This window comes from Balaenoptera ricei, chromosome 2, assembly GCF_028023285.1.
Source record: "Balaenoptera ricei isolate mBalRic1 chromosome 2, mBalRic1.hap2, whole genome shotgun sequence".
Lineage (NCBI taxonomy): Eukaryota > Metazoa > Chordata > Mammalia > Artiodactyla > Balaenopteridae > Balaenoptera > Balaenoptera ricei.
Window position 1 is genome coordinate 38,578,414 of NC_082640.1, and position 26,365 is coordinate 38,604,778.

At 51.4% G+C, this 26,365-nt stretch overlaps 1 protein-coding gene across 1 annotated transcript; it reads left to right on the plus strand.

Moving 5' to 3' along the window:
- Positions 1 to 390: 390 nt before the first annotated feature.
- On the plus strand, positions 391 to 26,062 carry RHCG (Rh family C glycoprotein). Its single transcript, XM_059912493.1, has 11 exons — positions 391 to 622; positions 10,439 to 10,625; positions 13,637 to 13,787; positions 17,770 to 17,917; positions 18,724 to 18,890; positions 20,354 to 20,491; positions 20,690 to 20,826; positions 21,153 to 21,271; positions 21,467 to 21,540; positions 24,656 to 24,748; positions 25,612 to 26,062. The coding sequence occupies exons 1-10, from the start codon at positions 436 to 438 to the stop codon at positions 24,722 to 24,724; spliced, it is 1,377 nt and encodes a 458-aa protein (XP_059768476.1). The 5' UTR covers positions 391 to 435; the 3' UTR covers positions 24,725 to 24,748; positions 25,612 to 26,062.
- The last annotated feature ends 303 nt before the right edge of the window (positions 26,063 to 26,365 follow it).

Consider the following 26,365-nt stretch of genomic DNA (forward strand, 5'->3'; position numbering starts at 1 on the left):
CACGACGATGAAGAAGATGAAGATGAAGATGATGATGATGATGATTTATGTCCGGGAATGCCTTCGTTTTTATCTCGGTGGGAGGCAAATGATCGGCTTTTTCTTTCTCTGTTCACCGGAACAGAAGAGGAAAGGCAGTGCTGCCCGGTATCTATGGGATCCACAGAGGCTGGGCGCCTTAATCCCTGCCCTCTGCCCTCTCGGTCCCTGCTCCCGCCACCGTCACTGCCACCCCAGCGCGGGGGCCCTTCGGCGGAGGGCGAGCCGCGGGCCGCGGGTCCCCTCGCCGGTTGGGCGAGCGCGCGGGCGGCACCCGGATCAGCTGTTCCGCAACCGGACGCGGCCGCCCCGCCCCTGCCCAAGTCTTAAAAGCCTCTCCCGCCTCCGAGCGTCCGAACTGCCTGCTGCCCGTCCCGGCCAGGCGCCCCCTGCAGCATGGCCTGGAACACCAATCTCCGCTGGCGGCTGCCGGTCATCTGCCTGCTCCTGCAGGTGGCCCTGGTGGTCCTCTTCGGCGTGTTCGTGCGCTACGACCTGGATGCCGACCCCCACTGGATCGAGAAGAAGATGTCCGGGAACGTTTCCAGCGACTTGGACAACGAATTCTACTATCGCTACCCGAGTAAGTCCCACCACCTTGCAGGCCCACCTGCGGCATATCCGAGCTGTCTCCACCGGGCTGAGGGCCCTGCCTGGCCTCACCTCCGCAGCCTCCTGCTCAGGAACATCGGGCAGGCGGGAGCCGGAGGAGGAAATGCTGCCCACAGCCCCCTGGCCCGCCCCTCTTAGGCTCCCCACCAGGGGGACTTCCCAGTGTCTGAAGATCAAGCTTGGGAAGTGGCCCGATGTGCACAAATTCCTTTCACCCCCTGAAAGCTCACCGGGGAGAGCTCACTCCTTCCAGGTGCCGCCAGAGACCTCCAACCTCCCTGTCAGAGAGCCGTTCTTGATGTCTTCCAAAGACCTGAGTCTCATCTTGGTCACCAACCAGTGGGTGACCCTGGTTCCCTGTCCAGCTGTGCCCATGGTCTCCACGTTAAGGGGGTACTTCCAGTGTCGAGGGCTGCAGGGGTGGCTCATTGGCCTACCAGCCCTGCTGCTGGGAGAGGTGTGGGGGACCACGGCACCTACCATCTTTTGGCTTGGAGAGGGAGAAAGAGCACCCCTGAATTCTCTCGCATCTGTGGTGCTGTGGTTAAGAGCATGGCCTTGGAATCACCAGACCTCACCTCTATCATGGCTCTGCCATTAACCAGGTGGGTGGCCTTAGGCAAATGTCATCAATGCAGAAACTCAATTTCCTCCTCTGTCCAGTGAGGATAATAATAGATTCTACCTCCCAGGAGTGGGTTGAGACCTTGCACATAAAGTTCTGGCGTGGTTCTGGACATGGAATCCTCGCTTCGTAATGGAACAATTACTAGAAGAGCACTAAACACAAAGGCCCTAGGATTCAGGAGTTAGAAGAACTGGCCCAAGGTCACTCGGGTCGGCCCAACTTCCAGACTCCCAGCCCAGGACTCTTTTCATGCCCTTGTCCTTTCTAGTTTTCCACACCATCTACCAGAAGCCAAAGACAATCTTTCTAACTGTTGGTGCTCACATAGTCATGGACTGTTGGTTTTGGAACAGTCACCTATACAAACTGGTCTTCCCTCCATGGCTGTACACCCTCAGTAATGGGATTCTACCCATTGTACTCAGATCCAGTTAAATAAGTACACACATTCAGGATGGCAGCCTGCATGAAAAGAAGTAGAGGTGGAGGAGGCTGTAGGCCCCGTGGGAGCCAGCCACATTAAGTGCCTCCCAAAAAGCCAGCAAAATCACAGGCTTCGTTAACAGAAATATGGTGCCTAAAAGAAGGGAGGTGAGAGACGAGGGTGCCCAGCGTTGGTGACAACACAGCCTCTACTGGGCTCCACTCAGGGCCATGTTTTAAGCGATCTTGACAGCTGTAGCCTTGGAATTTAGACTCCAAATCCACCTTTCACATTGCCCACTTTTATGCTTCTTGGTGGGGGACTGACCCAGCAAATGGTGAGGCAGGCAAGCTTGAGCCCCTCCTTTGCCTGTTTCACTGCTTCCCTCCAGCTCTTGCTTCTCTGTTGGCCACAGAGCCAGCCCCTTGGTAAAGCATCAGGGTCAAGGCCTCCCATGGACGTTTATAGGTCCTCCATGTGTCTGCGCAGTGGAAGGTCTCAAGACCCTCTAATAGGAGCTACAGAACCATGCCAGTAGGGGGTACAATCCTCACATCTCCCCAACTCCTATCCCCACTCTCTCCACACCCACCCACTTCCTTGCATGCTCTACCTTTATTCACTCAGTGATCGCTTATCTATAGGGTGGCCGTATAATTTATCAACCAAATGACACTTTGGAGAGTGAAGAGGTAGGAAATTTGTGCTAGTAGTAATTTGCCAGGACACAGGCATAAACCATGACTGTCTCAGCAAACCAGGGCTTATGGCCACTCTGGTCAGAGAGGTACACCCCGACACCCCAGGCCTCAGTGAGGGGGTCAAGTGCTCTGTGCAGAAGAGATCTGTGACAGCTTCCTGGAGAGCAGTGGGATGGTGAGGAGGGGAAAGCAGGGCAGTTAAGGGGTCCATGGAAAGGGCATACGGGGATGTGGGCTGAGTGGCTCAAGTTTGTGAAAAGACTGGGAGGGAGGTCGCTAAGCAGGATGAGATAGCCCCAGCCATCAATGAGGGCCTTGAGTTTCTCCTGCCATGGCCTCTGTGAGGGCCGGGGCGCTCTTTGTCATCTGAGCAGGAAGTGATAGAGAGGAGAGGAGTATAGGGAGAGAATCTCGGCCTCAGGATTCCTTGGCAAGGGCAGGAAGTAGTGGCAGCAACTCAAACGGAATATGCAGTCTCTCCATACGTCATCACCACCACTGGATGAGGAAGGCAATGTTATGACTCCCATTTTACAGGTGAGGAGACTAAGGCCAGAGAGGGGAAGTATCTTGCAAAAGTCACTCAACTAGGAAACTAGTGAGCCAGAGTAGGAGCTCCGGGGACCTGAGCCCACCCTCCTGGACTGCTCTCCTTCGCCTAGTCTCACCTTTCCCGTCTCTTCCTGCTCCACTTGCTCACAGTGGCCGGTGGCCATGGTTAGGAGTTGGAGCCCAGGTAGTGCCCCATGCCTGGATTCCTGGGCCTCAAGGCAATTCCCAGGGGCAGGGAGTGAGGGCAGCCCTTGTGGTACTTTCAGGATTCTTGGCTCCAGGCTGTCAACACCTGTGTGGGCCTCATTCCTGCCCAAGGGATTAGTGGAGTCCACTGGGCATCTCGGTTTCCAGAGGAGTACCGCTCCAGCTGGCTCAGGCTGGGGCCCGGGAGTGCCTGAGGACAACTCCCCAAATGTGGGCCCCTGGCGGCAGGCACAGGACCAGCTGAGGACCTGCCCTGGCAGTGGCCTCAAAGGCCCTGCTGCAGGCACCGGCTGCTGAACACGAACTTTCTCCTGGGCTGGTGCTCTGGGGCCTGAGGGTCTCCAGGCAGTGTCTGGGGGAGGTTGGCCTGAGGAGGAGCCATCAGAGCCTCAGCTCTTGAAGCCTCCTGGGAGAACTAAGGAAGAAGGGAGATCACCCAAGGTAGAGGATGCCACAGTTTCAAACCTGAAGGACTGTTTCATGAAACCGAGGCAACAAGGCTTGACCTGTGCTCCTGGGAACCTGAACCTCAGATTCAACTCCATTTAATAAAAGACCAATGTTCCCACAAGCAGAGGGCAGTGTAACCTGGTGGTTGACTTTGGAATTAAACAGATCTGGGTCCATCACTAAATGGAGTAAGCCATCTCCTTAACCATGCTGAGCCTCAATATGCTCATCTGTGAAGTGGGAATGTTATTTAATGCATAGGCTCTCCTGGAAGATTGAAGATGACGGGTGGCTGGGAGGGTACGTCTCATGGCATGAAACCAGAGGACAGTAAATGGGTATCGAGCTTACTCAGAAGGGAGTGAGTGCTCTGTTGCTGAAGGTGTTTAAGTGCAGGCTCAGCATCCCTTTAGAGATGTGGCCGAGGAGTGTCTCTTCGAATATTAGTTTGAACAATTATAGCATTTAAATTCCTTTGTGCTCTCCCCACTTACAAGTGCTTTTTGCATGCTCTGTCAGGCAGGGAGTGTATTTGTTTCTGTTTTATGGTGCCAGTGATGGAGGTTAGAGACTTGCCCAGCTGGTGAGTGGCACAGGCAGGGGCGAGGCCAAGCCCTCCCACTGCACAGCCAACCAGCTTCCCCCAGTCTCTGCCGCATTGCTACTCCCCGACCACCTCCCCAGGAGATTTTGCAGTGATGGGGTGGTTCTGTGGTTGGCTCTGAGGCATGGGAGAGGTGGGCACAGAGCCTTGGGGAATTGAGGGACTGGCCAGTAGGCTTCAAAGGCAACAGGTTAGGCTGGGCTGGCCTACAGAGCATGGGAAAGGCTGGTACCCAGGCTGCTGCAGGGCACCACTCCTTCTGTGCTGAGGCAACAGAGGAAGGAGAGCTGCCATAGCCTGTCAGCATGGGAAGCTTTGTCCTCAGGCTTCAGAGATTTTTGAGATTTGGCCAGCTTCAGACCAGCTTCATTAGGGACCCATCCTGGGAGGGAAGAGTGAGCAAGGAAGCGGGTGCAGAACAGCTGTGTACTGGTGCCCCCTTGTGGCAGCTCTCAGAGCTGGACGCCAGGTGCCAGGCTCGCCCTATCAGGGACCTCCCAGTGGAGAGCAGGTTCTGGGCTGGGCTGCTTGAGTCACTCCAGGCTGGGGAAGGAGGGGGAAGAGGGGAGGTGTCTTATCAACTTACACTGTCCTCCAGCAAGTCGCCAACCCAATGCAAAGCACCTGGTCAGTCTTGAAAGAGAAAAAGAGAAGTATTACAGTAGCTAATACGATTGCACAACGGCTAAAGGGCCAGACCTATGCCCAGGGCTTTGGTTGGATGACCAATTAAATGTGTACCACACACCTCTGAGCTCTGTTACTATCCCCCATTTTACAGAAAAAGAAACTGCAGATCAGAGAGGTATGTCCCTGCTGAAGTTCATGCACTCGGACCTTCACACTATTATTTTTCTTTTTTAAGATTTTTTTTTTTTGATGTGGACCATTTTAAAAGTCTTTATTGAATTTGTTACAATATTGCTTCCATTTTATGTTTTGGTTTTTTGGCCACAAGGCATGTGGGATCTTAGCTCCCCAACCAGGGATCGAACCCACACCCCCTGCCTTGGAAGGTGAAGTCTTAACCACTGGACCGCCAGGGAAGTCCCCAGACCATTATTATTAAAAGCATTTTCAGTAGCACCAAACTTTATGAAATATAAGTTAATAAAGTGGTACTTCTAATGAGGACTTTGGGAGATAAAGAGAGATGAGCAAGAGAACGAATAGGGAAGGTGCCCAAGGAGAGAGAAGCTGGCATCTGTGTGCCTGAGGTGGGGGGAGGAGAAAGAGACACCTGCAGAGAGGGTCAGAGAGAGAGGTCAGGACAGCCAGGGAGTCACAGAGAAGGACAGAGAACTGGCCACGTGGGGCAGTTAGGGAGAAGCCCTGGGAAGCTGAGGCCTGTCTTCTCCGGCTCCACAGGGAGAACGAAGGCAGCCCTGAAACTGCACATCACCCCCAGGAAGGCCGCCTCCAGTGCTCTTCAGCCCTGCCCCTGCCCGCATGCTTCCTCTGCCACCAAACAGCTGACACCCCGCTCCTTGAATGGCCCCCACCTTCTGTGATGCTACCTTTTTCCAGGGGTTCCCCCCACCTCCTTGCCAGCAGCTTCCCTGTCTGGTCTGCTGGCTTCAAGGCAAGCTAGCAGATCCTCGGCTTCTGGCTCCCGCTCACCATTCCCACGTTCCAGCTGCCAGCTCTGTCTGCAGGTCTGCCTGATCTCAGACCCCAGCTCCAAGCCCCATGGCCAGGATCCATTCCTCCCACACTACCCTGCCCAACACTCACCACCACCCGCCACCCCCAGGGTCATCTCAAACTCCCACAACCAGCACTAGTCCCAGCACCTCCCTCCCACCCCGGCAACCTCCTCCTCCTTCCCTGTGTTTACCCACAGCTCTGCCCTCCTGCCATGTCCCCTCCCTGCTTTTGTAATTGTGGTCTGAACGTGTCTTCTCCCTCTCTTTCCAGTCTGTCACCCATCAGTTCTTCCCAAGAGTAACCATAACACCGTGTATGGTGCTTCACATACATTAGCTCAGTTTCCTCCACAACAGTTAGAAACGTGATAAACCATGAAACATGATAATACATGAAATCAGCTGCACACATTGTGAACCTAAGCTGAGCTGCTGTTTGTTTGTGTAGGTCTGCGCAAGAAGCGCAAAGCTCAGAGCACCATACTGGGGCGACACCCACAGCTCTCTTGCATCAAATGCTATGCCCTCAACCCTTACCCAGCAATGTGCCAGGGCCTCGTCTCTCAGCCTCGTCCAGGTGGCTGCTAGCCAAGGGGTCTATGGCTGTGGTCTGGGCCTCAGGGAAGCTTGAAGGGGAGACAGATGAGGGCAAATGGGGGCTGGCAAGCATAAGCATTGCCAGGCTGCTGTGGGCACCAGGGCCTATCCGCCCAGTGGGTAGGAGACTTTGGACGGTAGAAGGCCTGCAGCCTCCCCTGATGGTGAAATCCCACCTGGACCCTAGGCTGGCATATCTGGGTGCTGCTGAGATCATGACAGTAACCATTCATTCATTCATTCATTCCTGGATATTTACGGGGCATCTACCTGGGCACTCTCATAGACAATGGAGACTACCAGAGTGAACAAAACAGGCTTGGCCTTGCCTTCTTGGAGCTTTATAGTCTGGTGGGCTAGACAAACAAACCTAACTACAAATTGTAATAAGAACTAGAAAAGAAAGAAGAGGGTGCTGTGAAGGAAAGAACCAAGTTTAAACTCAGGGATCAGGAAGGCCTCTGTGATGAGGTGACATTTTGCCAAGATCTGCAGGAAGAGAAGTTGCTGGCCATTCTGTGGGAGCAGCATCCCAGGTGGAGGGACCACCACGGGCAAAGACCGGAGTGGGACCGAGCACAAGGGAGGCCAGTGACGCCGGGGCACAGGAGGGAGGGGAGGACTGAGGAAAGGAAGAAGGAGGAGGCAGGCGGGTGGGCCAGGTCTGGTGGGCCCTGCAGTTCACTTTTATTCAAAAAATGTTTTAATTTGGAAATCATTCCAAATTTACAAAAAGTTGCTAAGACAAAAATAGTACAAAGAACACTGTATACTCCTTAACTCCGATTAAGCTATCTGCTCTTCTCTCTCTCTCCCTCTCTCTTTTCCCACATAAACACAAGCACATACACACACTTACTTTTTCCCTGAACTATTTGAGAGTCAGTTATACACATCATGGTCTTGTAGCCTTAATTACTCCACAATGCTTCCTAAGAATAGAGGTATTCTCTTCCATAACCACAGTAATCAATTTCATAAATTTACATTGCACAGTACTTTAATATACTGTCCCTATATAATTTTGTCAGCTGGCGCAGTAACAACCTTTGTAGCACTCCCCTGCACCCGCGCCCACCCCCCACCCCAGCCAAGTCCAGGATCCAGTCTAGTGTTAGGTGTTGAATTTATTTGACCTGTCTCTTTAGCCTCTTTTTTTTTTTTTTTAACATCTTTATTGGAGTATAATTGCTTTACAATGTTGTGTTAGTTTCTGCTGTATAACAAAGTGAATCAGCTATATGTATACATATATCCCCATATCCCCTCCCTCTTGCGTCTCCCTCCCACTCTCCCTATCCCACCGCTCTAGGTGGTCTCAAAACCCCGAGCTGATCTCCCTGTGCTATGCAGCTGCTTCCCACTAGCTAGCTATTTTACATTTGGTAGTGTATATATGGCAATGCTACTCTCTCACTTCGTCCCAGCTTACCCTTCCCTCTCCCTCTTTAGCCTCTTTAATCTGGACCATTCCTGTGCAGGTAAAGCACCTAGCACAGGGTCTGTCCCATAATAGATGCTCAAAATGGGCAGCCTTTCTTTATCTTTTACGATATTGATTTTTTTCAGGAACACAGCCTCACCCCTTTCTAATAGCATGTTCCTCATTTTTTGTCTGATGTTTCCTCATGGGTAGATTGGGATTATGCATTCTCAGCCAGAGCACCGCATAGTTGATGTGTCCTTTTCAGAGTATCTTCCTGAAGGTGCACATTGTCCATCTGTCCCTCACTGGTGATGTTCATTTTGATCACCCAGTCAAGATGTTGCCCAATTTCTCTGCCATATAATTGCTGAGTGCTTTCCCCACTCCCTTGCAACTCATAAGCAGTCTATAGGGAGACTCTTTTAAGACAAGGCAAATGTCCAGCTCTTCATAAAAATTTGTCCCTGGATTTCAGCATCCACTGATGGAATCTTTGCTGTGAAAATTATGATTTTCCAACTTCAGCGCTCATTCCACATTTAACTGTCAGGCTGTCAGCATTCTGTTGTAAGCAAGAGCCCTCCCTGCTATCTCATTTATTTATTTACCTATTCTGAGTTCCTATTTTTTTATGGTTTTAATTTGTTATGGTAACCTAATTATTTCGGTGCTCAAATTGTCCCAGAATTGGCCAGTGAGAGCCCTTCCCTCTGGCCCCTGTGTCCTGTGACACCTGTGGTAGTTCCTTTTAGTGCCTTATACTTTCATAGCTGTCTTTGCTTCTCAAAGCTCTTTGCCTTCTGTTATTTCCTGGGAATCTAGAACCATGCAATGTTAGCCCTAGGAGGACACTTGAGATCATTCTAATCCATCCCTTTAGTTTTATCATTGAGAAAAGTGAGGCTCTGAGAGGGGAAGTGGCTTGTCTTTTCTTCCTTTCTCCCTTCCTTTCTTTCTCCCTTTCTTTCTTTCTCCCTTCCTTTATTCCTTCCTTCCTTCCTTCCTTCCATCCTTCCTTTCTTTCTTTTTTGCCGCACTATGCGGGATCTTAGTTCCCTGACCAGGGATCGAACCCATGCCCCCTGCAGTGGAAGCGCAAAGTCTTAACCACTGGACTGCCAGGGGAGTCCTGGAAGTAGCTTGTCGAGGCCACACTGTGAATTGGTCGAAGGGTTGGGTCAGAACTGAGAATTAGACTATACCTAAGTAACAATAAATAATAATCAAGTAGCAATAAATAATGACATGCCCATTTGGAGCATCTATTATGGGATAGACACTGTGCTAGGTACTTTACGTACATGTCTGCATTTAATCTCTGCAACATCTGTGAGTAAGCATTGCAGAAGGTGCTGAGAACCAAGTATGTTAAGTGACTTTCCAGAGACATCTAATTCAGGTCTCAGTGATGCTGGAAGGTGTGCTTGCTGGGAGTGGGGGTGGGATGTGGCGATGTTTCTGGGGGTGATCAACCGATGTGCATGGCCAGTCAAGGGACTCCTAGGCTAGATGAGACTAACTTCTCCATAGTAAAAGAATGGAGTTGAGGAGGCAAGGCCCTAGACCCTGGGTGTAATCCACAGCCTGGCCCCAGTTTCAAATGCCTAGCTGCCCACGCCCACCCTTGGTGAGAGTGGTGAGGGGGACCTGTCATCTTCTGAGGCAGTGCTCAGGCATTTCTTGGCCTTAAAGCCCAGTGGTCTAAGTGCTCTAAAGTGGGGGGCCCACCTCCGTTCCCCCAGCCCAGTCCACTCCAGAAGGTCTTCTTTTTTTTTAATTGAAGTATAGTCGATTTACAATGTTATGTTAGTTTCTGGTGTACAGCAAAGTGATTCAGTTATACATATATATAAATATATTTTTTCTTTTTTTTTAATAAATTTTTTAAAATTAATTAATTAATTTACTTATGGCTGCGTTGGGTCTTCGTTGCTGCGCTCAGGCTTTCTCTAGTTGTGTAGAGCAGGGGCTACTCTTCGTTGCGGTGCGCGGGCTTCTCATTGTGGGGGTGCAGAGCATGGGCTCTAGGCACTGCAGGCTTCAGTAGTTGCACCACGTGGGCTCAATAGTTGTGGCTCACAGGCTCAGTACTTGTGGCTCACAGGCTTAGTTGCCACAAGCATGTGGGATCTTCCTGGATCAGGGACTGAACCCATGTCCCCTGCATTAGGCAGGCGGATTCTTAACCACTGCACCACCAGAGAAGTCCATTCTTTTTCATATTCTTTTCTTTACGGTTTATTACAGGCTATTGAATATAGTTCCCTTTGCTATACAGTAGGACCTTGTTTATCTGTTTTATACATAGTAGTTTGTATCTTATGACTTGATGGGGGTAGTAGTGGCTCCTCTACTTGCGGTAGAGCCATTCATTACCGTGCCTAGCCTCAGGATCCAGATGCGGGCATGGCGGGACCCAGCTTGGGGGGCGGCCTGGCCCGGCCAGTGGCAGGGAAGACACAGGCTCTGTGTCGGGCGGAGCTGGCCCAGACCCAGGGCTATGGTGGGTCTTCGCCAGGCCGCCAAGACCCTCGGCTGCGCTTTCCCCGCAGGCTTCCAGGACGTGCACGTGATGATCTTCGTGGGCTTCGGCTTCCTCATGACTTTCCTGCAGCGCTACGGCTACAGTGCCGTGGGCTTCAACTTCCTGCTGGCGGCCTTCGGCATCCAGTGGGCGCTGCTCATGCAGGGTTGGTTCCACTCCTTTGACGGACGCTACATTCTCTTGGGCGTGGAGAAGTAAGCGCGGCGCGGCCGGGGGGGTGGGGGTGGGGCGAGCACAGTGGGCGGGGCCCCGGGTGAGGGGAGGGTCCAGGGGCGGAGCCCGGGGCTTGGGGCTGTGAGCTGGGTCCTCACCGTCGAACCAGGGTACCCGGGCCCTGCGACATACACCACACTCACTCACTCACTCACTCACTTCCTGATCAGCGAGTCCCCAGGGTGGGAGTTCTAATGGTGTCCAAGTGCTGTTGGAGGGTTTCCCTCCTCCTATGACACAGGCTTCAGGGACACAAGGCCAGGCTTCTTCTCTCCAGGGGCCAGAGCCAGACCCTCCCCTTTGACACATCAAACATCAGAATTGCCCTGAGAGACCTCAGCCCATGGAACCCATGGAGGGGGCGGTGTTGCGGGTGGCAGAGGAGGGGAAGGAGTGTGGGCCTGCCTGAACCAGCCTCCTAAGATTCATTGTGGACGGAATGGAGTGCTTCTCCCTGCCTTGCCCTCTCCCTGACTAGCCCGTATCCCCACCCACGGAACAGGCATAGGAAAGAGCTGTGAGGCAGGTGTGGAGACCTAGGACTGAAGCCCCTCCCTGCCTCAGCCTCCAGGGGGCACCTCATCCCCATCTCTTCTCACCTCTATCCTCATCACTTTTCTCTGTGATAATCTCTTGGTCTGGTGAATACCACCACCCCCTCGCATCAGGTAACTCAGCCCCTCCCTCTGTCTGAGGAGACCTCCTAGGAGCCTCAGTGTGTCCGTCCCCCCAACACCACCACCAGGTTATACAATAAATTTGCCAACTTGCTAAAAAACCAAGTTGCCAAGCAGTCAACTCACTGAATGGCTCATTTATCAAACTCTCTAGGCCATGGCAACTTATGGAACCTATAGCAATTTGTGTTGCATGGGACAAAATCAGAAAACCAAGTCCACAGAAAGGGTTTAGAGGCAAATTGGTATAAACCACGTTTAAAGTGCAAATCCCTGCTGTCACATATAGGGCACCAACCAGGTATCATAAGCCAGGTGCCTGAAATTTTAAACATATGCCAAATATTTGCAAAATATTAATTCACTAAGCCAGTTAGTGACTCCATGACTTAAGAGAAACAGGAAAAATAGTCGACTAGATAGAAAATGTTTCAGAACCAAGAAGTCTTTTTGTATATAAAATCCGTGACATGCATATCAATCTACTGTTTAAGATACACAAGAAATTCTCATTCCCAAAGCCATAGACCCAAAGTATAAAAATATCTGTAATATATTTAATTGGCCACCACAGCAAAATAGCTATGGCTAAATGCAAAACAAAAGTATACAGCTTTTTAAAATGTTCAAAGGGAATTATTGTAAACTTTTGTGAGTTAAGTTTTTTGAACCAGTTATTTAACAAGTTAGTCACTTGACACCTTGAGTTTTGGCAAATTCGTTTTCAGGGAAATGATTTTCACCAACTGAGCCAGAGCTGATCTCTGGTGCCCAGGGCTGAGATGAGCATGTCGCCCTCAGACCTGACACGTGGACCCTTCTGGCTTCTGTCCTGTCCCTGCTGCAGAGTCCTCCAGATCCTACCTGCCACTCCAGCGTAGTTCCCCTCTGCAGGCCCTGCCCGAGAGGTGAAATCCAGATCGCCATCTTCCGGAAGCTGATGGCCCAGGTGTGGGCTTTTGTACTCTCCCTCTCACTCCTTCCTAGTGGTCACCTCTGTCAGATGGTCTTCTGGCTGCAGTTATGGGAATTGGGGCAAATAACTCGGCCTCTCTAAGCCTCCATTTCCCATCATTGGTTCGGGTGTGGTACAGGAGGGCCTGAGCAGTACTGAGCAGGCATTTTAGTGCCTGGCACTTAGCAACTGTCATCCTTCATGCAGCCAGGCCCTGGGGACTCAGCAGTGAACAAGGCTCATAGTGAAGCATACATTCCAGTGAACATCCTTTGTCTGGGGAGGGACCCTGAGGGAACAGTGCCCTGCCCCCACTCCACGCACTGACCCTACAATCAGCTGGCTTCTTACTTCTCACCTCCTGATTCACACACACACACACACACACACACACACACACACACACACCTGAACGTGGGGGAGGGGCACTCCCCTGGATGTGACTGCCTTAAGGAAGTAGTAGCCCCTGCTGTCCTTACACGAACCCCAATTAACAACGCTCATGACTCGGAGAGCCACGCTGAGAGTCTGCCTTGGAATCCAGGACAGCGTTGCTGCTGGCAGGGCCTATGGAGGCCTGGGTTAGGCAAAGCGGACACACGGATGGAAACAGGATCTCCTCTGACCACATGATGTCCGCCTCTGCTGGCTGGCTGGGCTTTCAGGGTCCAGACTTAAGGAGCGCCTATGTGCTCCTCTGCCTCCATTCTCTCTGTTGGTCTTTCTGCCCCCTCCGTCCACCCAGCCTCCGGCTCCCTACTGCCTGCAGGAAGGCCCCTCTCTCTTCCCTGGACACATATCCTCTCTCCCAAGCAAGGTGAAGAGGAGGTCGCGATAACTCAAACCCAAGCAAGGCCCTGGTAGCCAGCAGGAGAGGTGTGTGCAGAGTGAGAGATAAAGATTTGGAGGCAGAGACCACATCTGGTTAGAGGAATCGGGGAAGGCTTCCTGAAGAGGAGGCAGGTGAGAAGAGGTTCTGGAAGGGCAGATTGAAGATGGAGGGCAGGGCAAGGCCCCAAATATGGGCCACATTCAGCAACAGCAGCCAGACCACTTGGGTGCCTGAAGCGCAAGCTGCCTGCAAGGAGCGGTGGGGGCCTGAAATGGGGCCACAAAGGAAGGGTGTGGCATCTAGTATGTGCCACTGCTGTGCTGGATACTTCACATGCTATTTCTTTCAATTCTTAGAGTAGCTCTAAGATGCTATGTGCCCATTACCACAGATGATGAAACTGAGGCTCAGAAAGTTTAGACCGCAAGCCCAAACCCACAAGTGACCAAAGTCTAGGTTCAACCCCAGGGCTTGGAGTGCCACTTCTTGCTGTGGCCTCAGCCCCTCCCCTGACCTATCTCCCCACAGCCTCATCAATGCGGACTTCTGCGTGGGATCTGTCTGTGTCGCCTTTGGGGCAGTTCTGGGCAAAGTCAGCCCTGTCCAGCTCCTCATCATGACTCTCTTCCAAGTGACCCTCTTCTCAGTGAATGAGTTCATTCTCCTCAGCCTGCTAGAGGTGAGCAGGGCTCAGAACAGGGATGGGGGTGGAAGGGACACTTGGGGGAGGGGAAGGAGGGGGACAGAGAAAGAGAGGGCTGGGGAGACATGACAACTGGATTCAATTCAAGCTTGGCAAGTCACTTAACCTTCTGAATCTCAGTTTCCTCATCTGTAAAGCGGGAGTAATGACATTTATTGGGCAGGAATGATAGTCTACCTGGTACATCAGTCCACCAGCTAGGCAGAGCAGTGGTTCCTCACATGTTGATTTTCTCTCTTCTTTCTCTTTCCTGTATATCAGATGGAAAGAATGGGATGTTCCTGCACATCCTCTTCCACACACATATTCCCAGATTGCTCTGCCAAGAAAAAGACGCAGTATATTGAAGGGGCACATCAGTAAGAAAAGTTCTCAGGGGAGTGGCCAAGGTGGATATGTATAGCTTCACAGGTTGCACAACTCCAGAGGTGCCATTCACATGGACTTCTATGGCAGGAATGGTGCCCCCTGGGGTTGACCAATTCACTGGCCCAGGTAAGGGGCACCTTAGGCTGCTGACTCTTGCTCAGACACCTCTTTGGTATATTTGCAGGTGTAGGGATTATTCAGGGACCCCATCCATTTCTTAGCCCCCAGCTCCTCTATATTTGGACTCTGCCTGAAAACCCCCAGGATTTTTTGGGTTTTTTTGTTTTGTTTTTTTTTAATACAAAAGTTTATTTCTCAGAAGCAGGGAGATCAGGGCTTGTATAGTGGTTCCTCAGTATCATCTGGGATCCAGGACCCTAATCTTTTTTGTTCCACTATTGTGAGCACATGATTTTCATTCTTTTTCTTTTCTTTTTTTTTTGGCCGTGCTGTGCACACAGGATTTTAGTTCCCCAACCAGGGATCGAACCCGCGCCCCCTGCAGTGGAAGCGTGGAGTCTTAACTGCTGGGCCACCAGGGAAGTTCCACTCCCAGGGTTTTTGTTTTCAGGCCACCCTACATTCAATCATTCATTTTGTCATTTTTTTTCAGCCACCAGACTAGTCCAAGCCACCATAACCCTTCCTCTTGACTCATCTCCCTGTCTTCATCCTTTTTTTTTTGTTTTTTTTCTTGGCCGCGCCAGGCGGCATGTGGGACCTTAGTTCCCCTACCAGGGATTGAATGAACCCGCGCCCCCTGCAGTGGAAGTGCAGAGTTTTAACCACTGGACAGCCAGGGAAGTAAGTCCCTCCCTGTCTTCATCCTTGCCCCACCCACCACCTCAGGCTAATCTCCACCAGCAGCCATGGTGACCTGTTAATAATGCATATAAGACCATTCCCCAGATTAAAACCCTGGTTTTTAAAATTTCACTTCAAATAAAATCCAAACTTGTTATAAGGCCCTACACGTTCTGGTCCCAGCCTTTTCTCCAAGCTTATCATCTACTCTCTCCTCATCTTTCTGTGCTCTGGCCATACCCTGCTGTCTGCTCTTCAAACACACCAAGCTTGGTCCCACCTCAGGGCCTTTGTACTTGCTGTTCCCTTTACCTGGAATGCTCATCCCCCCCAGTCCTTTTTTTGTGGTCTAAACTGGAATCTCACCTATTCAGAGAGGCCCTCCCAGATTCTCCTACCCAGTGTTGCCCTCTACCTTACCTCTTCCCAGTCACTCTCTCTCATTGCCTTAATTTATCTTCTTCATAGCATGTATCCTTACCTGATAAGCATGGGAAACCTTATCTTATCTGGACCGTCTCTATTCCTGGCACCTGGCCCAATGCCTAATAAGTTCTCAAGAAATATTTGTCAAGGGAATGAATTTTGGAGTCTAACTGCATGTCAGGCAATGCTCCAGGCACTGGGATACAGAGGTGAGCAGGACTCTTGTTTCGATCCCAAGGAGCTCACAGTCTAGTGAGGGGGCCAGGAAGCAAATAGACAGTGACCGTACAGTGAGACAAGGATTGAGCTCCAGGGCTAGGTGGCCTGGAGGGAGGGGAGGAAGACCTGAACCAGCACATGGCAGGTCAGGGAGGCTTCCTGGAGGAAGAGATATCAAAGCTAGAAGTCAAGTAGGAGATAACCAGGCAAAGGAATGAGCAAGGGCATTTGAGGCAAAGGAAACGGGGTAGGGAGAGGAACATGGCTCTTCAGACTTTCAGAGGCTGTGTTAAAGAGTCTCAACTTTATTTTTTTGTTTGTTTGTTTTTGCCTGCACCATGCAGCATGTGGGATCTTAGTTCCCCAACCAGGTATCGAACCCAAGTCCCCTGCATTGGAAGCGTGGAGTCTTAAACACTGGACCACCAGGGAAGGCCCAAAGAGTCTCCACTTTATCATGAGGGCAGTCGGGAGCTATGGAAGGTTTCAGGCAGGAGAGTGGCATGGTCAGACACATGTAATGGAAATGTCATTTTGGCTGTGGTGAAGAGAACAGTTGGAGGCAAAGGGTCCAGTTAAGAGGCTGTTTTAGTCACCCTGGTGAGAGATAATGGGACTGGGACTGGGTTAGTACAAAGAGGAGAAAGTGGATGATACAAGAGTTATAAAGAAGGTGAACAAATAGGCCTCGGAGACTGGTTGGGGTGGGTAGAGAGAAAGAAGTGAGGCTAGGTGAGGGGGTACACAGTGGGGTCAACAGATGAGATCTGAAATTGGCTGAGAAGTAGTATCTTGGGTGTGAATTTAGAGGCAGAGAAGGCTCCTTTGGCCCTCAAAACCCCTCCCTGATCTGCTGCAGAAATTCTTTCAATGCATGACAGTCTTTTGGCCTCTCTTTGAGCCAAGTTTAAACACAATAATGACTGCTGACAGTTAAGGAGCACTTGCCCTTGCCTGGGCCCTGCTCTGAATGCTTCACATGGGTTATCTCATTTAATTCTCATCTCTGAGATAGACACAATTATTACCCGCATGTTACAGATGAGAAGACTGAGACTCAGAGAGGGTAAGGGGCTCCCCCAAGGTCACATAGCTAGTAGAGGCACCCACCAGGCTGGGAGTCAGGAAACTCAGCTCTGTCAACTATTCAACAGCTAGCTCTGTGACCTTGGACACAAGGTTGGGTTTCCCATCTAAAGCAAAGAAGCGAGTCTGTGATTCTGATTGGGATTTCCTGAGTGGGGAGGAAGAGGAAGACGAAGAGAGAGGAGGTTGGGGGCAGGGAGGAAGACTAAATCAGTCAGTCGTCCACCCCTGTGGAGTGCCACATGCTTGCCAAGTGCTTTACACAAGTTGTCTAGTTTCATCCTCAAGACAGCCCTGCTAAGTCCCTACGACCTGCCCCACTTTGTAAAGGAGGAACTTGAGATTTAAGGTCCAGAGGTGCAGTGGGCTGAGTTGGGTAGGGCAGGAGGCCCAGGAATGGACAGATGGGGAGGGCACCAAATCTGCCTGCTCTGACTCTGGGGGACAGGGGAGAGGAGAGGGGATGGGGTGGACGGTGGGAGGTTGGCTGGGAGGTTGGAGGGCAAGGAGCATGATAGGGTGCAGGGGAGACGGGTAGTGGCAGTCCGGATAGGGTGGTGTTGGGCCAGGAGTGGTGTGTAGGAGGAAATGTGGAGAGGGGAGACCCTAGAGGGCAGCGGAGAGGTCCCAGGAATTAAGATAAGCTGGAAACTAGTGGGTGACAGACTAGATAGGGCGCTGCCCTGGGTCCTAGTTTGGCTTTACCTCTTCCAGCTGTGTGACTGAGCAAGTCCCTCTCCAGGCCTGGGTTCCCCGTCTGGCCATAAACCTCATCTGTTGGGTGAGGATGCCCTGGCATTTTGCTGACAGGCTTACAGCCTGAGTTCATGGGTTCCCCCCTCTTTATTTTTTTATTGAAGTGTAGTTGTACAGGGGATCCCCACTTTCTCCCCTTCCCAGTTGATGGGTCTATAAGGGGCCCTGGGCTCCCTCCTGTAGCCTGTGGAGTCAAAAGACAGCTGAACTTCTGTCTGTGGGTAGGGGGAGGTGGGAGAGTGCTCCGAGGAGGGAGAGAGAGGAGGTGTCAGAGTCTTACAGGCCCCTTGTACCCCAGGTGAAGGATGCAGGGGGCTCCATGACCATCCACACATTCGGCGCCTACTTTGGGCTCACAGTGACCTGGATCCTCTACCGACCCAACCTGTATCAGAGCAAGGACAGGCAAAGTTCTGTGTACCACTCGGACCTCTTTGCCATGATCGGTGAGAGCTTCCATAATGATTGAGGGCCACCACGATGACCGAGGGCTGCCATGTTGGGTGAGGACCACTGTGACGGGTGGGGAGCACCATGATGGGTGCAGGTCACCATGAGGAGTCCAGGCTGCCATGTTCACACCTGATCCCCACGTGGTCTGTCAGGTGGCTGCCAGTTCCCTTTGGAGGAAGAGCAGAGAGAGGTTGCCTACAGATACTTCCAGGATCCCAGATACTTGTCCCTTTCCCCCATGGGGCTGGAAGAAGTTGGTCAGTCATCCTGTGTGTTCCCTAGGATGTCCCAGGGCAGACACAGTGGTAACCAGGAACGGTTCACTCCGTCCCTGGGCTAGGCAAGGTGTACATTCCTATTTCCTGTGTCCATTCATTCCAGAGAATACATATCAGCCACCCTCTCTGGTCTCTTAAAACCCAGCCCTGCCTTCAAGGAGCTCCTCACACTGTAGTGGAGAGATGGCCATGCCACCAGATAATCTCCCTACAGTAGAGAAAAAGATTTCTCCCTCAAGGTGCTGTGGAAGCCGGGTGGGAGGCATTTCGCCCAGTTATGGGGTCAAGGTAGACTCTCTGGAGCAGAGTGGAGGGCTCAGTGGGAGTTAGGTAGTAAGTAAGGCAGGGAGGGCCTTCTAAGAAGATCCCAGCATGAATAAAGCTGCCGGGGTGGGAAATAGCTGGGGCGTGTGAGTCATTTGACATCTCTGTAGCTAAAGGACAGGATGTCGGCCTGAGCTCCGTTGGGCCCATCTAACACCTCTTCTCCCGGGCCCACCGGCCCTGTCTGGTCTGGTCAGGCACCCTCTTCCTGTGGATGTACTGGCCCAGCTTCAACTCAGCTGTGTCCAATCACGGAGACGCCCAGCACCGAGCTGCCATCAACACCTACTGCTCCTTGGCAGCCTGTGTGCTCAGTGCGGTGGCCCTGTCCAGCATCCTGCATAAGAAGGGCAAGCTGGATATGGTGAGTGGGGGCCGGGGGTGGGGGGGAGCAGTGGGGAGCCTTGGGGGGAGCTGCGGCCACGACTGCCTGTGCCCAGTGGGAACTGATCACCATGCCCTGCCGACAACGCTGTGAAGCAGGCAGCATAAGGATTATCGCACCCATCTTGCAGATGAAGAAACGGAGGCTCTGGGAGAAATGATTTGTCCAGATGACATAGCTGGCTTTAGGCAGAGCCCAGAACCACAATCTTGGAGGTTCTATTATGCCTGCTGCTCTGCATGAGCTGACTCCTCTCGTTCTCCCCCCCGCAGCCTGGGTGCTGACAGCTCTTCTGGACTGAGCACCTCCCCTCTGCCAACTTCTGATCCTCCAGACACTGGCCCTCAGCCTTCCTAGCACTGCTTTCACCTGCCCTATCCCACCCACTCAAAGGGGGAATCCCTTCGATGCACTTGGGAGGTTTGTGGGAATGTGGTGTTGCCCAGTGTCCTTCATATCACGCCACTGGGACATGTGTTTCTGTCATTAGCGGGAGGGGCCAAACCCCATGGGTGTTGGTAGATTTTTCTGTAAAAAGACGACCACCTCTCTATTTGCTATTCTGACACTAGCTTCTAGACATGGGCACATGTGTGTTGAGACACTGCCAGGAGTGCCCGTTATTCCGGGACACAGCCTCGAGCCCCTGGATGCACTGGCCAATCATTGCACAGAGAGGTGGGGACTCAGGCAGCAGCGGGAAGAGAATCAGACACGCTGACGTGGGCACATGCAGGGAGGGACATGGAATAGGGTCAAGGTCAGGGGCTCTGGCTCCATGAAGACCTGGATCAAGACACCTTTCTGCCCCTTGCTAGCTGTGTGGTCTTCAGCAAGTCCATTAACCTCCCTGTGCCTCAATTTCCTCATCTGCAAATGTCAAAAGATAACTGTACTTACCTCCTGGGCTTGTCGTGGAGAGGAAACAACATCCCCGCAAGCCAGCGACACAGTCCATGGCACAGGTAGGCGCTCAGAGAGTCAGCCGGTGCTGATGTAGGCTCGCAGAGTCTGACATGGGTGCGTGTGAATGAATACGCCCCAGAGGTGCCTGACATTGGCACACGAGCACGTAGAGAACATCAGACATGCAAACCTGGGCACACAGGGATGTGTGGCAGCCAGATACAAAGGGAACATGCAGATGTGCTGATGGAACTCATTGGCATGGACACAAGAACACTGATTTGTGCACACGGAAAAAGCCCAGAGCGCTGGTGTGGGTGGCACATGTGCAGAGAACACAGGGGTGGCTGTCCGAAGCCTGGGCCCAGGCTGGAGCCCTCCGCAGTCTCCTGGCTTGCTGAGATGCACTCTGAGCCATCCCTGGCTCCCAGGTGGCACCCACGCATAGGAGGTCAACTTGGGCTCTGGGTCAGCTCCTCCAGGACGCTACTGTGGGAGAGGACTGAGTTCCTGCCTGCTCTGCCTGCCCTGCTCAGGTGCACATCCAGAACGCCACGCTCGCGGGAGGGGTGGCCGTGGGCACCGCCGCCGAGATGATGCTCATGCCTTACGGCTCCCTCATCGTCGGCTTCATCTGCGGCATCATCTCCACCCTGGGTTTTGTGTACCTGACGGTGAGGGCCCCAGGCCAGGGGCTGGGGGCTGGAGAATGCTGGGGTCTCTGTGTTCCTGACAGTGGGGGGCGGTCCCTAGGGAGGGGGTGACGGGCTGGGGAATCCGGGGTCTCTCTGTATTTGGAGCCTCCAGAATCCTGGCCTCCCCACATCGTGCCACAGCCCCCTGCCTGAGCAGCACCTATCTCCCCTTTCCAGCCATTCCTGGAGTCCCGGCTGCGGATCCAGGACACATGTGGCATTCACAACCTGCATGGCATTCCCGGCATCATAGGCGGCATTGTGGGTGCTGTGACGGCAGCCTCTGCCAACACTGAGCTGTATGGGCAGGAAGGGTAAGAATGGAGGAGGTAGAGGGAGGTTGAGCTCCCTCCTTCCTTCTCCATTCCTCCTTCCTACTGTTCCTCTCGGGTCCAAGACTGTGTCTCTATCCCCTTTCTTGCCCAGTCTGGACCACTATTTCATGGGCCTTCTCTCCTCAACCTCTGTCCTTCCATAAGAATCTTAGAGACCATCTGATCTTTCCAGTGCCCCCATTTTGCAGACGGGAAGACTGAGGCCCAGGGGTTATTGAGCCTTGGTGTCCACTCGTGTGTGGGGTGGCAGCAGGCGGTGACTTGGCCTCTCCGTGGGGCCCTGACCTGCCCCGTTTCCACCCCAGGCTTGCCTTTGCCTTTGGAAGTTCCACACCGAGCTGGAACGCAAGCACACAGGGCAAGTTCCAGGCTGCTGGTCTCTTTGTGTCGCTGGCCATGGCCCTGGTGGGCGGCATCATCGTAGGTGAGTGGGGCTGGCTGGGCCAGAGAAGGTGGAGCCTGTGGTTGGGGGACCTAAGAGTGCATGCCAGAGGTCAGCTGGGGCTCCCAGAAACCCTTTGTCTCTGCACTTATAGCGGTGAGACTGAGGGGATTTTTCCAGTCAAGGGAAAGGGCTGGGTAGGTAGAGAAGTTATCCCTGACCTCCAACTTCCTTTAGGGGTCATTTTGAAATTGCCATTCTGGGGACAAGCCGCTGATGAGAACTGCTTTGAGGATGCAATCTACTGGGAGGTGAGTTTTACTGACTTGTCCCCCCACACAAGGGTGGCTGCATTCCCCTCTCCCTGGACCACATCAGCTGGGCTGGGGCCTGGGAAGCAGGAAGCTGAGGGTTGGGGGACAGAGCCTGTGTCATCCTGCTCCTTTATCCAGGAGGCTGTGTCTCCTGGGGGTTGAAGGCTTCATTCTAGAGCATTCTAGAGTGATTCCCAAAGCATAGTCCCCTGTGCTCCCCAGAGCAGCAGCATCACCTGGGAACTCGTGAGAAATATAAATTCTCAAGTCCCACCCAGAGCTCCTGATTTCACAACTCAAGAGGTGGGGCCCAGCACTCTGTTTACAAGCCCTCCACGTGATTCTGATGAAAAACTCATCTGTGAACCACTGCCCAAGACCAGTGGGTTTGGGTCCTTACCTGCACATTGGAATCACCTGGAGAGCTTTAAAAGCTTTCCAAGCTCAGGTCTCAGCCTCCAGAGACTTGGAATTAATTGGTCTTGTGAAGGGCCTGGGCATTAGAATTTTCCAGTATTTAAAACCTCCCGGGTGAATCTAATATACAGCCTGCGTTTAGAATCACAGTGCAGTGCTTAGCTTCTGTATCCATAAGAAACACCTGGAGACCTTGTAAAAACTCAGTTTCCCAGACGCTAGCCCAGAAATTCCATTTCAGTAGGGCCTGGGACTCTGCATGGGAACAAGCTCCCAGGTGGTCTTGTACTAACACTTCTTCCAGCACCCAGAGAAGTGTCAGTACAAAAATCCAACTTGAGAAACATTGTTCTAGAAGCTAAAAGTAGTAGAATGTCACAGAACTCAGTTTCTTTAAAAACATGCCACAGTTTGGGCTTTCTGTGACTTCAGGATGGCCTTCCTCCCCACGAATCATTATTAGAGGTATTTACCTGCATTAGGTGATGGAGGATGACACGGAGGGCCCTTCTTGCCTCCTGCACTTCCCCCTCCTGACAAGGGCAAGGACCTAGCCTGTGTCTGTGGTCCCTGAGACAAGGGTCTGCCCATCATTGTCCTTCATTTGGCTTTGTATTATTTTATTACTGAAGTATGGTTGAATTACAATATTATATTAGTTTCAGGTGTACAGCATAGTGATTCAATATTCTAATAGATTATACTCTATTTAAAGTTATTATAAAATAATAGCTATATTTCCCTGTGCTGTATACTATATCCTTGTAGCTTATTTTATACATGGTGGTTTGTACCTCTTAATCCCCTACCCCATCTGGCCCCTCCTCCCTTCCCTCTCCCCAGTGATAACCACTAGTTTGTTCTCTATATCTGTGAGTCTGTTTCTGTTCTGTTATATTCATTCGTTCATTTTATTTTTTAGATTCCACATATAAGTGATAATGTACAGTATTTGTTTTTCCCTGATTTATTTCACTAAGCATAACACCCTCCAGGTCCATCTATGTTGTTACAAATGGCAGAATTTCATCCTTTTTTATGGCTGAGTAATATTCCATTCTTTATATATACCACGTCTTCTTTATCTGCTTATCTGTTGTTGAACACTTAGGTTGCTTCCATATCTTGGCTATTGTAAATAATGCTGCTATGCACATTGGGGTGCATGTATCTTTTCAAATTAGTGTTTCCATTTTCTTCAGATGTATATCCAGGAGTGGAATTGCTGGATCATATAGCAGTTCTATTTTTAGTTTTTTGAGGAACTTCATTACTGTTCTCCATAGTGGCTGCACCAATTTTCATTCCCACCAACAGTGTCCAAGGGTTCCCTTTTCTCACATCCTCACCAGCATTTGTTATTTGTAGACTTTTTGATGATAGCCATTCTGACAGGTGTGAGGTGATAGCTCATTGTGGTTTTGATTTGCATCTCTTATGATTAGTTGGCTCTGTATTTTTAAAATCATACCAGAAGTTTTCAGGGTAATCCAATTTTATGTACATAACTAATAAGCCTTTTAAATTCACTCTCTTTAAATTATTTTTAAAATTATAACATGAATAGAAGCTCATTAAAGAAAATCTGGAAATAGAGAAAAATAGAAAGAAATCCCATCACCCTCATTCTAGCACTATTAATAGTCTTGATATAGTTCCTTCCAGCCCTTTTTTTAAAATAGGCATTGATTTTTCATACATAGCTGAGATGATATTATACTTGATTTGTTATCCTGCTCTTTTTCTTTATCTCTCTATCGTAAGAAGTGTTTTGTGTTATTACATTCTGAATAAACTTTATTTTTTTTAGCAGTGTAATTATTTTCATTCTATATTTGAAGTCAGAACTTAAACTGTTTCAGACACCACACAGATTTAATGCTGATGAAATAAACTAAAAAACATTATCAATTCCCAAATGTAGAAGTTCTCTCTTGTTTTTGTTTTTTCTTTTCTTTTCTTGTTTTTTTTTTTTTTTTTTGCCATGGCACAGCTTGTGGGATCCTAGTTTCCCAACCAGGGATTGAACTGGGGCAGCCGCAGCAGTGGAAGCTCCAAGTCCTAACCACTGGACCACCAGGGAATTCCCTCTTGGTTCTGTTTTGATCTTTATAATTTATTCTAAGTTCACACCTTCTCCGTGCTATATACTCTTCAGCAGTGCTCAGTAATTCCGTGTCGATGGAAGTAAGCCACCATCAAGCCATTCCCATGGCCCCTGGCCTCTGGGTAGTCTACCTGGGAGATAAGGTGGCTTCCCAGAGGACAGAAGTGAGACAGATATTCCCCAGGACAACAGATGAGGGAGTCTTTAGGATCAAATCTGAGCCTTGAGGCCAAGGTTGGGCTGATCTGCCCCACCCCTACTGCACCTACCAATCCACTTCTGGCTTCCCCTGCATCTCCCCCTACCTCACTTTTGGACCTGCCTGCGGTTCAGGGAGCTTGCCATGCTGCCTCTCACCTGGCACACTACTACTACCTAGCACCCTGGACAGTGGCTAAGTGAACCAGGAGCAGGATACCTGTGTGAAAGACTGCCCTGCTTTGCGGCATGCAAACTGCACAGTGATCACAAGGTGGCGCCCGCCACACATCATTTGCTGCTCCTCACTTGCCCAGGCTGTTCTAGTTCCACCAGGTACACCTGCCTGGCCTGGGGCAGGGCACTCGGAGCTGCCTCCTCTCTCTGCAGATGCCCAAGGACCAGAAGAGTATTGTCTTCCGTTCTGAGGACCCCGCCCTCAAGGCCTCAGAACCTTAAACTCCCAGGGCAAGTGAGAAGCAGGTGAGTATGGGCTTGGCTTGTCAGTGGGGACCCAACTCCGGGAATCAGATGCCACCAGCAAAGGGGCAAAAAGAAAGCATCAGGAAATGAGGATGTGAGCTCCCACACCCCCCTACCCACCCACCCACAGCGGCATGCTGGGGTTGGTGGGGAGGCACTCAGAGTCAGACTATGCACCTACTGGACAGACACGGTAATTTGTGGAAAGCACCCTGGAATGGAAGGTGACCGTATATATATATATGTTCATACTTGGCTTTGCTGCTTACTGGCTGAGTGACTTTGAGGATCTCTTCACCCCAGAGACTGAGCCTCACTTTCCTCATTTATAAAAGTGGAGATGACAGGTCTGGCTCTATTCAGTAGATCAACTCAGGCGAGACCCTTCCTTCCTTATCTCTCTCTGCTTCCTTTTTTTCCATCAACTAACATTTCCTTGCTCCCTCTGTGGAATGCACCAAGCCCTTTCTCATGCCTTTTGCATCTGACCCTTCAGAGATCTCTACAGACAGGTGCAGTTACTTCCCTCTTTTTAATAGATGAGGAAATTAAGGCTCAGAGAGGTTCAGGATCTTCAGAGCCACACAGCGCAAGTGGAGGAACTGGGGTCTCTCCAGGTCACTATCATTGCTCTTATCGTAGTTATCTGACCTCTTCGAAGACCAGAGTTTGGAAAGAGCTGTGTCTGGGACACAGGCTGAGTGATGTGGCAGGAGAGGATGCTGGGGTTTAAGGAAAGAGAAAAGATAGGCTGTCACCAGTTGCTTCTAATGCTGCCCATCTCGTTCAGAAAAGGAAAAGGTGCCCGAGGGGCTATTGCAGAACATGACAGTGGCCCACTGCTGTTGGCTCTCTCCCTGCAGGCTCCACAGACTGTTCCAGCGTTCCCCAAGGAGCCAGTGCTGATCAAGCTGGGAACAAAAGAGCAAGGCAAGCGGCACTCCACCTGCTGGCCTGGTCCAGGGTGCCTCCATATCTCCCTCCACCTTCATCCCAGGGGACCTGCCTGAGAATGGAGGAGGAGCTATAGACAAAGTGGGCATCCAAGCCAGGTTCTGGCTGCAGGAAGCCTGCCACCAGGGGTCTTGGTGGCCACATCCTGAGAAAAGCAGGCAGGAGTGGGGCTGGGGGCTGGAGGTGGACCCGAGGCCTCCTAGGAGACAACGTAGCTGCCAACCACCGACTGCTGGGCTCTTCCACTCCCTTCCTGCCCCTCAGCCAGTATCTCCCATGCCCCCTGAATCCTCCAGACCTCTCTGTGCCATGCAGATGGTAGCCTCCGTGAATAAAACGTTCTTGGTGTTCTTTGTAGAATGGGTATTAATGCTCCAACAGGGCCAGTTTGAGGGAGAAAAAGACCCAAGAAACCTCCTGCCTCAGTCCTGACCTCCCACCCCAAGCTGCCACTCACACTGCAAGGAAAATCATCCCAGGCTGAAGAGGAAGAATTCAGGGTGCTGGAGTCTGCCCAGCCTGGAGCCCGCCCCCCCCCCCACCCCAGCAGGGCTCAGCTTTTGGACTGGGATCTTTCCCCAGGGCCCCTCCTTACTTCACATCAGCCACCCCAGAAACGCCCATTTTGTGAAACTACCATGCCCACTGTGCCCTCCATGTGAC

Coding starts and splice junctions, on each gene's coding strand:
- RHCG (XM_059912493.1), top strand. CDS start 436: ATGGCCTGGAACACCAATCTCCGCTGGCGGCTGCCGGTCATCTGCCTG. Junction 13,788..17,769: donor TTCTCCTCAGCCTGCTAGAG/GTGAGCAGGGCT, acceptor CTTGTACCCCAG/GTGAAGGATGCAGGGGGCTC. Junction 20,827..21,152: donor GAGCTGTATGGGCAGGAAGG/GTAAGAATGGAG, acceptor TTTCCACCCCAG/GCTTGCCTTTGCCTTTGGAA.